General features: G+C 51.4%; 2 protein-coding genes and 1 long non-coding RNA gene across 5 annotated transcripts in view; 1 reads left to right on the top strand and 2 right to left on the bottom strand.

The window, feature by feature from the left end:
* Positions 1-277, bottom strand: part of PPP1R11 (protein phosphatase 1 regulatory inhibitor subunit 11) — a 5,060-nt gene extending 4,783 nt beyond the window's left edge. The window contains exon 1 of the mRNA XM_040644875.1: positions 62-277. Coding sequence (XP_040500809.1) covers positions 62-130 — 69 coding nt within the window. The 5' untranslated portion in view covers positions 131-277. The remainder of the gene's footprint in view (positions 1-61) is intronic.
* Positions 278-1,358: 1,081 nt separating this feature from the next.
* On the bottom strand, positions 1,359-7,302 carry POLR1H (RNA polymerase I subunit H). Its single transcript, XM_040644876.1, has 4 exons — positions 6,995-7,302; positions 6,788-6,888; positions 6,494-6,603; positions 1,359-2,187 (listed from the first exon to the last, which is right to left on the bottom strand). The coding sequence occupies exons 1-4, from the start codon at positions 7,128-7,130 to the stop codon at positions 2,163-2,165; spliced, it is 372 nt and encodes a 123-aa protein (XP_040500810.1). The 5' UTR covers positions 7,131-7,302; the 3' UTR covers positions 1,359-2,162.
* A 78-nt stretch (positions 7,303-7,380) lies between these two features.
* LOC103681936 lies at positions 7,381-11,543 on the top strand. 3 transcript variants are annotated; one of them, XR_005838758.1, is made up of 4 exons: positions 7,381-7,467; positions 8,201-8,511; positions 10,341-10,416; positions 10,784-11,543. It is a non-coding gene; the product is annotated as an uncharacterized LOC103681936 (long non-coding RNA). The 3 variants fall into 3 exon arrangements; XR_005838757.1 differs by having other exon boundaries at positions 7,381-7,477; XR_573336.2 differs by lacking the exon at positions 7,381-7,467 and having other exon boundaries at positions 7,839-8,511.
* Positions 11,544-13,408: the final 1,865 nt, after the last annotated feature.

Here is a 13,408-nt window from a genome sequence, read left to right as displayed (position 1 = left end):
CCCCCCCCCCCCGGCCTCTCCCGAAGACCCCGAGGAGCACCGCCCCCCCCGCCTTTCTCACGGGCTCGGTTGTCACGGTAACCGTTGTCTCAGTGACGGTCTCACTCAGCCCGGCCCCTGCCTCGGCCATGGCTAAGGCTGAGGAGAGGGAGGAGGGGAGGAAGGGGGAGGAGACACCCTTCCCTTTCTCTGTGTCTCTGGGGTCTAAGACAATCGGTATCGGGCTCAGAGTAGCAGCCAGGATCCTCCACCTTCTTTTTTCCCCCTCCTCCTGGGCCTCCGCTTCCCCACCCCGGGGAATAACCTGTCCAACCCCACTTCCGGCTCTCTGCTTCCGGGTGTGACGTACTCTGTAGTTCCCCTTTTCCCCTCCCGGGCACTAAAGGCGTCTAAGCGCACGCGTCGTCGGATTAGTTCCGCCGTCACGTGACAGTGCGCAGGCGCCGCAAGGGGCAGCCACAGACTTGGCGGAAGAGGCGTCACTGCGGGTGTGGAGCGTGGGCCGCGGGCGCCCGCGCACGCGCAGCGGAGCCGCGGCAGGAGGGGGCGGGGCGCGGGGTAGAGGCGGGGCGCAGGGATCCGCGCGTGGCGCGGGTACCGGGGACACCACCCCGCCGCTGCAGTAGCAAACGCCCGCAGCGCCTGCCTTGGTTTCCCGGCTGCGTGTGGAAATGGAGCTCCGGCCCAGCAGCAGGTGCAAGCACCTGATCAGGACCAGCTCTGGCCCTGCCGGGGTCTGCGGGCGTCGGGGCGAGGTGCTTCCTGCGCCTTTTGCTCAGACTGTCCCCAGACCCCGCCTAGGAGCCCCCAGCCAGTCTGCTGGCGGGCCTGGCGGGCAAGACACGAGATACTAAGTACCGCACCTGTGAAACCGAAGCCCTAGATTGCCCACTCTGGGGTGGCGATGGGGTTGACCGGAGACCACTGCGTGCTCTGATAAGAGCACCTGCCAGCGTCCCAGAAGCAAGGGGGTCGGGGGGCCGGCTAGGGGCAGGCGGAGCGCCGCTTCCACGGGGCGGCTGTGCGCGCGGGGCCGTCGGAGGAGGCTGGGTGGGGAGCCCGGTTCCCCGGGGCGGAGGCCCGCACGCCGCTCCCAGAAGCCCGGGCCGCACCCAGGCGGTGCTGGGGGCCAGGGAGGGCTGGAAGGGGTCTGGACACACGGACAGGTTTGTCTCCGATTTCCGATGGGGGCGGGAGTCAACCAGAACCACCGGAATGGTGGACAGGCGCAGGGACGCCCGCCTGCCCACCCCTCCACGTGGCCGGGGGCCAAACGACACCCGGTGAGTTGGAGAGCTCTGAACATGTAAAGAGTATCACAATTTACGCAAGGAAAGCAAAACTACAGACTCCCAGAGTAAATCTGAATATGTTTATTGTGCCCGGACTACAAGAGTTCCCCTCGTAAGTTTTTGGTGCAAACTGATAAAAAACAAGATACAAGTCAGCATGTATAGTAAAGCCCGTAAAAAAACAAGTCTCTCCCTGAAGCGGGATTCCTTGTGATTTTTACTCTTTTTTTACACCTTTCTATATATGAATCTATTACAATGAATATATATTACATTTATCTCAACAATAAAAACAATTTTCAAAATGTCCAACTATAGTAAGCACATACGGGTAACCCTTAATATCAGATTTTTCGTTGCCCAAGCTCACATGCCAAGAGAGCTGGTTAAATTATTTGCTCAATCTCCCACTACCCAGATTCCTATATTTTGTTTCACTAAACTCAAGAACCAAAAAGATTTAGTGATGGAATACTTTTAATTACTTTTGCCATTAGTCTCATTCCTGGCTCTGTTTTTGGTCCTTTTTTTTTCTTTTTCCTTTTCATATACTAATTTTTATATATATTTCATAGCTGATATACTTATTGAAATTACAAACATATCTCTAAATTCATTTAAATTCCTTTTGGAACAAGGCAGATTATAAATAGCATACATATGTCTGGCTCATATAGAAAAATATAACTTTGATAAGGAAACTCAACTAGAGAAGATGTACTCTAGGGACAATGGTAATCCCCACATGATAATTTCCTTCTATGGGAGCACAACATTGCAACTAGGATGAACAAAGGGTCTAAGAACCCAATATCCCTCACCGTCCAAGGAAGAGAAGAGGAAGAATTGCTGAGTCGCCCAGAAAAAAAATCAAGAGTCTTCCTTCTCCTGGAACCTACGGAGAAAGAAAGGATTCATTATATTTAAGCATAGAAGTTCGAGTAGTGTTAGATAAGACATTCATTTGAAAGGTCAAGGAAGGAGTTTTATTTATGACATTGTGGAAGACTAGCTCCCCTAAACAATCCTTCAAATTCAAGAGAACGAAAAATGCTGGATTAAAATTACATCTAAAATACATCTAATGAACCACAATGAGACACCCTCACACTGGTCAGAATGGCTAGAATTAACAAGACAGGAAACGACAAGTGTTGGAGAGGATGTGGAGAAAGGGGATCCCTCTTACACTGTGGTGAGAATGCAAGTTGGTGCAGCCGCTCTGGAAAACAGTGTGGAGGTTCCTCAAGACGTTAAAAATAGAGCCACCCTACCACCCAGCAATTGCACTACCGGGTATTTACCCCAAAGATACAGACGTAGTGAAAAGAAGGGGCATATGCACCCCAATGTTCATAGCAGCATTGTCCACAATAGCCAAACTGTGCAAGGAACCGAGATGCCCTTCAACGGATGACTGGATAAAGAAGTTGTGGTCCAGATATACAATGGAATATTACTCAGCCATCAGAAAGCATGATTACCCAACATTTATATCAACATGGATGGGACTGGAGGAGATTATGCTGAGTGAAATAAATCAAGCAGAGAAAGACAATTATCATATGGTTTCAGTATGGTTTCACTCATATGTGGAATGTAAGGAATAGCACAGAGTACCACAGGGGAAGGGATGGAAAAATAAGATGAAAACAGAGAGGAAGACAAAGCATAAGAGACGTTTTTAAGATTTTTATTTATTCATCTGAGAGAGAGAGAGAGAGCGAGCATGAATGGGGGGGGGAGGAACAGTGAGAGAAACAGACTCCCCAACGAGCAGGGAGCCCGGATTCAGGATTTGATCCCAGGACCCTGAGATCATGACTTGGACCGAAGGCAGAGGCTTCACCAACTGAGCCATCCAGGCGCCCCACCATAAGAGACTCTTAAACTGTAGGAAACAAACTGAGGATTGCTGGAGGGGAGGTGGTGGGGGATGGGGTAACTGGGAGATGGGCACTAAGGAGGGCACGTGATGTGATGAGCACTGGGTGTAACAGGCAACTGATGAATCACTGAACTCTACCCCTGAAACTAATAATATACTATATGTTAATTAACTGAATTCAAATAAAAAGTAAAAATATATATAAGCATTCCAAAAATATATGCAATGAATTATAAAGAATATGCAAAAGATATCTTAGGACACAAAGAGCCACTTGCCATTAAATAAAAAAAGGAAAAAAGAAAAGGGATAAACTGTACCTCATAAAAATTAAAAACTTCTGTTCATTAAAAAAAAAAAGTTGGTGTGCCTGGATGGCACAGCGGGTTAAGTGGCCAACTCTTGATTTCAGCTCAGGTCATGATCTCGGGGTGGTGAGACAGTCAGGCTCCACGCTCAGCAGGAGAGAGATTCTCTCTCTCTCTTCCTCTGCACCCCCCCAACTCTTTCAAATAAATAAATCTTTAAAAAAAAAAAACAAAAACCAACAACTATTTTTTTAAAAAGTTAAGAAATGGGGTGCCTGGCTGGCTGTATCCATACAACATGCGACTCTGGGTCTCAGGGTTGTGACTGTGAACCCCACAGTGGGTGTAGAGATTACTTAAAAATAAAACCTTAGGGGTGCCCGGGTGGCTCAGTCAGCTGATGGTCTGCCTTCAGCTCAGGTCATGGTCCAGGGTCCTGGGATCGAGCCCCGCATCGGGCTCCCTGCTCAGCGGGGAGCCTGCTTCTCCCTCTGCCCGCCCCCACCCTCCCACTCGTGCTTGCTCTCTCTCAGGTAAATAAATAAACTCTTTAAAAAAAGAGTTTAATACGTCAGACTGGGGGAAAAAAGTTAGACTCTCAAAAGGTATATCTAACTACCGATATTTTTAACCTGCCAATAGAATGGCAGGAAAGTAAAGGCAGTCTTCACACCGAGTGCAGCGATGGGCAGCCAGTACTCTGGACGGTCAGTCACAACTGAAGCCCCTGCTACCACGGTTCCTTGTTGTTTGGACAGCGCATGGAGGAACCAGAGACAAACCCAGAATGTCTGACACGAGACGCTGCATAAATTTGGGATTCCTGAAGGGCTACCCATCTGCGTAACAGTGAACAAGAAAACAAAAATCCAACTCTGTAGAAGTGGAATTTGATGGTCTCACTGGGTAGAGGGAGAAAAAAGATCTCCCCTGAGAATTTCTAACGTTAAGCTGGCCTTTCCATGGCTTTGCAGCCCAAATTCATACTACGCATGCGCTCCAAAAAGACCTGAAGCCAAGGATTTACTTAACGTGATTCCAGGGGCCTGGATGGCTCAGTGAGTGAAGCATCTGCTTCCAGCTCAGGTCATGATCCTGGGGTCCTGGGACTGAGTCCTGCATCAGGCTCCCTGCTCAGCGGGAGTCTGCTCCTCCCTCTCCCTCTCTCTCCACTTGTGCTCTCTTGCTCGCTCGTTCTCTCTCAAATGAATAAATAAAATCTTAAAATTAAATTAAATTAAATTAAAAAATAAAGTGATTGCAGCTTGGTGAGTGTTTCAACGCACCTAAACGGGAAACAGAAACACTGAGAATACAGCATTCAACTCAGGACTCAAGAAATTCCCATCGTTCAAATTCTAAAAAAAATGTGTGTTTATAGTCAAAAAACAAATCAAAAAAGCATTATGAGAGGCACCTGCCTGGCCCAGTGGGAACAGCATGCAACTCGATCTTGGAGTCATGAGTTCGAGCCCCACATTCAACGCAGAGACTACATATATACATAACTAAACACATAATTACTAAATAAATAAAAAGAAAAAAAGCACCATGAGTCAGTCGTCAGCAGAAACAACAAAGAGCATCATCAGACCCCTAACTATGGGTATCAGAATTACCCGACACAGAATATAAACACTCATATTTGATATACTTAAATGTAATACATATTTTAAGAATAAGAGGAGGAGGGCGCCTGGGTGGCTGTCGGTTAAGCATCTGACTCCTGATCTCAGCTCAGGTCTTGTTCTCAGGGTCCTGATTTTGAGCCCCGCGTTGGGCTCCATGTGGAGCCCACTTAAAAAAAAAGAAAAAGAATAAAAGGACAAATTTTTTAAGATTTTATTTAATTGAGAGAGAATGAGCAGGGAGAGGGATAGAGGCAGAGGGAGAAGACTTCCCGCTGAGCAGGGAGCCCAATGTGGGGCTCGATCCCAGGACCCCAGGATCACGACCTGAGCCGAAGGCAGACGCTCCACCGACTGGGCCACCCGGGCATCCCTAATAGGACCAATTTAAAGTAAGATTTAGGAATTGGGAATGATTAAACATGACAGAGGATATTTGAAAAATAATGAAGTAGAACTCAAAAAGATTTTTAAGTAATAATCACTGGAATAATCGAAGATAAGAGTTAGTTACCTAGAAGAGACTGGAAGAATTTACGCAGAAGCAGCATAAAGAGAAAAGGATGGAAAAACACGAAAGGCAGGATGAGAGAGACGGAGGATCGAAGAGGTGTAATAAACTCATCAGTCAGAGCTCTAGAAGTGAGAACGGAGAGCAAGCAGGAACATCGACATTCGGTGACATAACGGCTGATAGTTTTCCAAGAATGACGGGGGGAAAAGATCCTGTTTCAGAAAGTCCAACAAATTCCAAACAGGATAAAGAAAAGAAAGACACATCTCGATATGTTGTTGTGAAACTACAGAACACCAAAGACAAAGAGTTGGGTTTTTTGTTTTTTTTTTTTTTAAGATTTTATGTGTTTATTTGTCAGAGAAAGAGAGCACAAGCAGTAGGAGTGACAGAGACAGAGGGAGAAGCAGACTCCCCAGCAATCAAGAAGCCCGATGCGGGCTCGATCCCAGGACCCCGAGATCACGGCCTGAGCCGGAGGCAGATGCTTCACTGACTGAGCCCCCGAGACAAAGAGTTCTTACACCCATTCGGAGCTCCCGGGTTCTTCAACGCACAAGTGATTAATTCTGACCAAAGGAAGAAAGACTACCTTGAACCCGTGGTAGACTCCAACACAACCACTAAGCAGTACTTGCCTTCTCCATGTTTTCATTTCCTTCTAAATACCTGAAAAGGCTTAGTTCACTGGCTATAAAAAGATTAAGAAAACTGTTGATTTTCAAAAATAAAAAGATCACAAACCTGTTAGCTGAACTGTAGAGAGAGATGGGACCCAAGGAAATAACTGCTTTCTCAGTACCAAGAGGACATCAGTGGAGCAGCAGACTGAGAAAGGGAGGGGGGCAGGGAAGGGTGCACACCTGCAGCTGGTACAGGTGTAGAAGACCGTCTGTCCCTCGTCGGCCGAGCGCATCTGTCTGGTGTGGTAGGCCATTCCTTCATGACCACAGCGAGAGCAGCGCCTGTCAACCTGGCCAGCAACGCAGGCCGGGCGGAGATGGTCAGGGAGGCCCCGTCCTGCCCCTTGCTGCTCCCAGCAATCACATGTCACACTCCTCCTCAAGCTGGGCTGCTTCCCTCCAGACCTCAACAACCACCCCCGCATCTCCACACCGCCCTCCCGAGGGGGCCAGTCCTGGAGGTCATTAACTCACCACGGGTCCCTGGAACTCCGGTCCTTCGTCCACCGACACGGGAACGGCTGTCCCCAGTTTGTTGAACACGATGCAGGTGTTCACGACCTTCCCCTCGAAGTCTGCGCGGGCGGGAAGCACGGTCGTGGCACCTGCACTGCCCTCCCCGCGGGCTGTGCTCCGGGGCCCTCGGCGTCAGGACCCCCGCCGCCCCCCCCGGCCGCTCACCTAGCACGGGGACGCGGAAGCCGCAGCGAACGCAGGTGACCGTGTCCTGCGCCCCGGGCAGCGGCAGGATGGAGCCGCAATCCGGACAAAAGTCCAGGTCCGACTGGAATCTGGAGCCGGAGCGCGCGCTGTCCATGACGCACGGGGTCCGGAGCGCTGAGGGCGGCGGGACGCGTGTCAGCGAAGCAGAGCAGCCCCTCCGCCGGACCGAGCGAGCGGCCGTAGCCGGAGCCTGCCTGCCTGCACGCACGATGCTCCGCGTCCGCCGGCCGTGTGAGGTCCTCCGGAGCAGGCGAGAGCGCCGGCCCAGCGCGGGGCGGGCTAGAGCGTCCGCCGCGCCGGCTCGCCATTGGCCGTGACGTCATAATCCGTCGCCGCGGAGCCGCGGGGCCGTGGGGCGGGAGAGCAGCGCCTCTGGAGGCGGGCGGCGGCTCGGCGTGCGGCCGCGTGTGCGAGCCGGGCGGGGCGGACGGGTACTGAACGGTGCGCCGGCGGCTACTGCGCGCCGGGGGCTACTGCGCGCCGGGGGCTACTGCGCGCCGGGGGCTACTGCGCGCCGGGGGCTACTGCGCGCCGGCGGCGAGTGCCGTCCTGGGGTATTTACGTGCCCGCTCCCATGCGCGGGGGCGTTGGCCCTGGAATTCGTGCGGGCCGTCTTGGGTCCTGAGTGTTTGCCCCTGGGGAGCTCCGGCTCTCGCCGTCCCCGAGCGGGGCTGCCCTCTGCGGCGCGCTGGGCGGACGGAGGCGCAGCCGGGCGTCCGCGGAGACCCCGTCCCGGCGCTCCGGGGCCTCGCGAGCTCCGGGCGCCGCGCTGGGCCGGTCGGGCAGGGCACCCGCCGCCTCCGGCGCAGGAAGCGGTGCGCGCGAAGGTGGAGGAGGAACCGGGCCTGGAGTGCCGCACCTGGGAGGAGGCTTAGGAGTGTGCGGGGGACGGAACAGGAGAGGTCGGGACTCCCTCCCCCCTTAGACGCCCCGGGGAGGCTAGCGTTCGTCGGGGGCAGCCGTGCATGGATCTCCCGCTGACCCAGGCTGACTTGGTTTGCGGACCCGCCTCCACCTCGTCCCCCGGCTCCCGCGCAGCCACAGTGAATTCTCATCGTCATGCGTTACGTGGACACCTGACGTTTCCCTAATATAAAAGCCATAAAACATGAGAGCGAGTATCTTTAGAAAATCATGCTATTTTCGTTCATCTATAACCTACAGTCTAGGGTAGAAACTCGTCCTGAAGGGACCGCTTCGACCTGAGCGTCCTGGTTCCATCCCGGCCCCGCCACCCGCCAGCCAGCCAGGGAGCTGTGCTAAGTCAGCTCCCTGCATGCGAAGGTTCTGGAGCCATCACGGTCCCCGCCTCTGGAAGACAAGCTGTGGTCTCCCCTGGAGAGAGGCTCCGCTCTGCCTGTTTCTGCAATGACGGAAGACGATAGTGACGGAGTTAAAACTCTGAGCAAGATGCTGAGTAGAAGTCCCATGATTTCACTTCGCTGGGTGTCGTTGTGTCTGTCTTAAAAATGGAGGTCTGTTGTGGAGCCCATGACGTAGGCGGTTTTTATCCTGTGTGTCTCCTCTGAAAATGGAAATTGAGATTAGCTTTTTTTCCCCCTCTAACTTTCCCTTTTAAGTTGGACAAGCATTCAGTGAGGATCCGCGGAGCGTTGAGTACTGTCCTAATGTGCGGGGTGTTATAAGGCACAGCCCTTTCTCACACAACCTCACAATTTGTTCAACTAGTATTTATTAAGCTGAGGCTGGGGCTGCAAAGTTGAAAACTGTTATGTGACCTTAAGGGGTCCAAATGATGAGAATGCAATGAAAGTACACTGGTAGGACCCAGTGTGAGAGCCCCAGACAGGCATGGAAAACAAACATGCCCGTCCCTCAAGGAAGACGGGCAAATGTTTCAGCGAAAAGATAAATACAGCGTTATGGGGAATGTAACAGAAAGATGCTCAAATATCATGTGATAAGGGTAACCAACAAATCATTAACTTTGAGAACTTGGGATCACATGCTCTAATGTTAAGTACTGTGCTAGTTTCTACGTACTGAGAAAAGTGAGATGGTTGTATTTTTTAAATATCAAAATAGGTGTACACAGGCAGACAGGAATGTACCCAAGGAGCCCGTGAGGTCCAATGTTTGGTATCAGATTCATTCTAATAATATATTCGTGGTGTAAAGTACAAACTACCACCCTCTTAGAGTCTAAATTTCAGCGTGAAAATGTTAAAAATGATAGAGGAGTACAGGTATCACAGTGTAAACCCTGATTGATTTTCAAATGAGTTGTAGAGGTAATGTTAAAAATAAGTGTTCAGAAGAAGGGGAAAAAATCACTGTTATGTAGAATGTTCCAAAAAGAATTGATGGTCAGGGGCTTGACCTGTGGAGGAGAGACAACTGCCATTTACTGAGAACTTACCGCCTGTCAAACATTGTGCCAGGCTCTTTAATCTAATGTACGTTTGTTCTTTGTAACCCTGAGAAGCAGATTTTTGTCTTCCACGTCCCTTTTATAGATGAGGAAGCTGACCGAGATTGTAACTTGCCCAGAGTCACACACCTCAAAGTGGTGTGATTAGGATTCAGACAGAGCCGTGTCAGGCTTCAAAGCCCACGGTCTTTGCTGTAAATAGTACAAAAGGCACAGAGATGAAATGCCAGTCATCCCCAGTGGCTTCAACACGACCTCATAGTAAACTCAGATCAGACCAGGGATGACACATAAAAAGTTGGCAATCTTCACTTGTGTTGCCATGAGCCTGACCCATAAAAAAGGGTAACCACAAATTCCCACCCCAAGGGGTTGAACAGGGCACGGTCTCATAATGGATTTAGGGTGAAGGATGAGTGGCAGTATAAGGCAGGAAAGCAGAGGGGCAGGTGATTACGTCAAAACAGAATTTCAGAACAAAAGATCGGAAGGCAGAGATGCTATATGTGCTGATAGAGGCGGAGAGGGCCCGGACCAAGAAGCTGCAGAGAGAGGAGGGACTGCGAGCTCCGGAGTCCGGAAGTCTCTCGGAAGACGGAGGAGGCTGGGAGGCCCAGCAGCCCAGCACTGCGGAGCCTGCATCATCCCTCTCCCAGGCCCACACTCCAGATTCAGAGTGGTTCCCACTGAGTCCACGGGAGATGTGCGTGTTTAGTTTCCATGAAAGGGTTAGGTGCTGTTGTTAAATTCCCCAGAGGAGGTAGGCCCGCCTCACAGAGGATCTCTCTCTCGGACAGGACATACCCTTGGCCTTGACCAAAACAGTTGGTTTCTCCAGTTCAGTCAGTATGTGAGCAGATAGGCTCTGACACCTCCCACATTCTAATTTACTTCTGCTTTTTTATCTTCCAGTTTGGCCTGGGCTAAAACGTCTACAGACCCTAGGATTGCTGTGGGTCAGCAGTCCCCACTGGAGAAAAAAATCTTGGTAAATAATCTTCACGTTGTTCAGTTTGGAACTACTAGGAGAAGGAGCCTTAGGGTTAAAATCCTGCACGGGTGACCCCTCTCCAGAGTGTGTCTACACTAGCAGTTGTGTTTAGCTGTATCCATACTTGCAAAACAGAGTATTGTGTTCAAAACGCCCAATACTGTATTTTTTAAAAACTAGTTATTGATTTTGGTGGTGGGTAATTCAACTCCGAAAGCTCCCAGTTTCACCTAGGAGTGAAGGGAGTAAAAATCACGATTGTTAAACACCAACGTAAACAAGAGACTGCATATCTTTTCAGTGCCTGTTTACTTGTGTCTGAAAAGACGGTCACATTATAAAATTCTGTACCTTACTTTGACAGAATCTAGGTGGCGTGCACACGACAGCGGCAAGACAGCTGATAACTCACAGATACCAGGAGGAGTATGAGACGCTGTGTAGGGAGCAAGCTCTTTCCCTTGACTACTGGCTGGCCAAAGCAGAGTCTTACTATAATAAAAGAATAATGGACATGGTGAAAGAACAAGAGACAGGCCACGAAAACAAGAAGAAATTGGAGGGGAAGACGACCCACAGGCTAGAGAGACAAAGGCGGTATTACTTGGTTCCGGAGAGAGAGGTGAAACACATAGAAAGGCATGTTCAGAGAGGAGGTCAGGTCAGAGGGTCGAAGAACAAAGCATGTAGACAATTACCACGGCCCCCTAGTGAAACAACATTCCCCAAAATTGTGCCAGAAGAGCGCGGAGTCCTGAGCGCCCAGAGAAGAAAGCACGTAAGCGAGAGGGAACAGATGCAAATTAAAGATCACCAGGAACGCATGGTTCGCGGGAGAGAACTCGTGGAGCAAAGGGTCAAGGAGAGAGTCTTGAGAAAAAGCCAGAGCCAGCCGCCGACCCGTGAGAGGCGTGGGAGAGCAAAGAGGGAGATGAAAGAGTTTGAGAGCGTTATTGCGTATCCCCTTTTCCAGCCATGCAGAAGTCAGATTAAAGTGAATATCCTTATGGAAAAGAATAGAGAAGAAGCAAATACTATTATAAAACCACATCAAAGGAAATTCCTAACCATGCCACCCTTTCTTAGAAGCCAAATAGGAAAAATAAAAGACTAGTAAAGTTTCAGTGCTTTTATAATGAAATCACATGTCTTGAGTGAACTTTTGCTTTTAGTGCTAGTTCTCATCTGTCCCCAGAGTCCTTGCATCCTGGTTCGTATCAGACAGCTCTGGGCGCACGGCTCGGCGGAGCTGTTGCAGTTACCTCGTGTTTGCCCGCGTGGGGACCCTGTCTGGCGTCCCGTGCCGCCAGCTGTGCGGTCGGCGATGACGGTGAGCATGGAACTGGGATCCGCCACTCCGCTTGCCCTCTCCCGGCCCTTCACGGCTGTCTGGATGAGGTTGCTGAGGCGCGGCGTGTGGTCCTTCAGGGAACTACTGACCAGGCCCTACACTCTGGCTGGCGCCCTACAGGAACTTCGAGAGCCGCTGCGTGCCACGTGTTGTGAGTGAGCGAGAGGTCCCTGCCCTTGACTGGGCCGCAGGTAGTGGTGGAGACCGAGCGTGGTCAGGGTTGGGGTGGAGTCCCGCGCAGGAGTTGTGCCGAGGAGGGACCCCGAGCCCAGCCCAGCCGAGCGAGGAGGGCAGCCACAGGGCCCACAGCGCACGTAAGCAACGTCTTCCCGATATTTGATTCCACTCGGAGGTAAACCGGACTCACCCTCGAGCCCATGTCCCCCCACCCTCACTGATAACTCAGAAGACAAATTGATGTGCTGAGCGAGAATTTTAATCCCAAGCAGAATGAAACTGATGGATTTCATTTCATTTTCAGTTCATTCTCTTCCCAGATAGTGAGACGTTGGGAAGGTTGGGGGTGAGCGTTGGTGAGTAGAGACTCAGAGAAGTGGAGGCCGGACTCCGTAAGGAGCATTCTACTTGAGTCCTGGTGGTCCGCATGCGCACCCCTCGGGACCAGCAGTTCACTCGTGACCCTGATACCGCGACGTGCGCAGTGCGCAGCGGAACGTTCCCCAGTGGTGGGCTCTTCCGTGTTCGCCACCTGCACGCGGTGCCCCCCCAGCAAGCCCTGATCGGCCTCCCGCAGACGGCAGTGTCTGGCCTCCCTTCTCCGCGTCCCGGTGGTAGGTCCTCTACCCTGCACGGAGGTATCGGCGAGGGCAAGGGGCAGGAGACCCGGAGACCCAGATCAGAGGGTAAGGAGACGCCCTTTGAGGTGAGCAGGACATTAACTGGAGGGGCGCCTGACGGCTCCCATCAGCAGAGCCTGTGACTCCTCATCTCAGGGTCGTGAGTTCGAGCCCCGCATTGGGTGTAGAGATGACTCAACTCTGAGTGATTGTTTTGGGGGGTTTTGTGAGTAAAGCAATAGAAGTTTATTAAGTGAAGATACAGAGAAACTCTCAAGAGTGAGAGGGGTCCCGACAGGGATGCCCCTGTAAGTGGTTGTTTACCACGAGGATTTTCAGTGCTGGACACGTTGGTGAGGTCAGCTGCCCCCTGTCCTCCAAATCAAGCAGAAAAGCAACTGGCGACCGCCAGGCAGTCTCACAGCTCATGGGGCTGAGAACAAAAGTCTGGGACGAGGGTGCAGTTTGACCAAACCCGATCCCATCACCTGTGCCTCACACACAGTTCCCCTTTCATCCCCTGGGCTGTGTGTGAGCAGCACCGTAATTACCAGCCCTTAAATCCTCAGGCATGCTTCACGCCTTTCCTTTGTCTTGTACTCTTTTTTAAAGATTTTATTTATTTGTCAGAGAGAGAGCACAAACAGGGGGAGTGGGAGAAGGAGAAGCAGGCTCCCCACTGAGCAGGGAGCCCAACAGGGGGTCGAACCCAGGACCCTGGGGTCATGACCTGAGCCGAAAGCAGACGCTTAACCACCTGAGCCCCCCAGGTGCCCCCGTCTTGTGTTCTGTTTTCTTGTCAATGTGACATGAATATACAAATGAAGATGTGTGTGCACGG

Source organism: Ursus maritimus, unplaced genomic scaffold (assembly GCF_017311325.1).
Source record: "Ursus maritimus isolate PB19 unplaced genomic scaffold, ASM1731132v1 scaffold_30, whole genome shotgun sequence".
NCBI lineage: Eukaryota > Metazoa > Chordata > Mammalia > Carnivora > Ursidae > Ursus > Ursus maritimus.
This window is presented reverse-complemented; position numbering and strand designations above follow the sequence as displayed.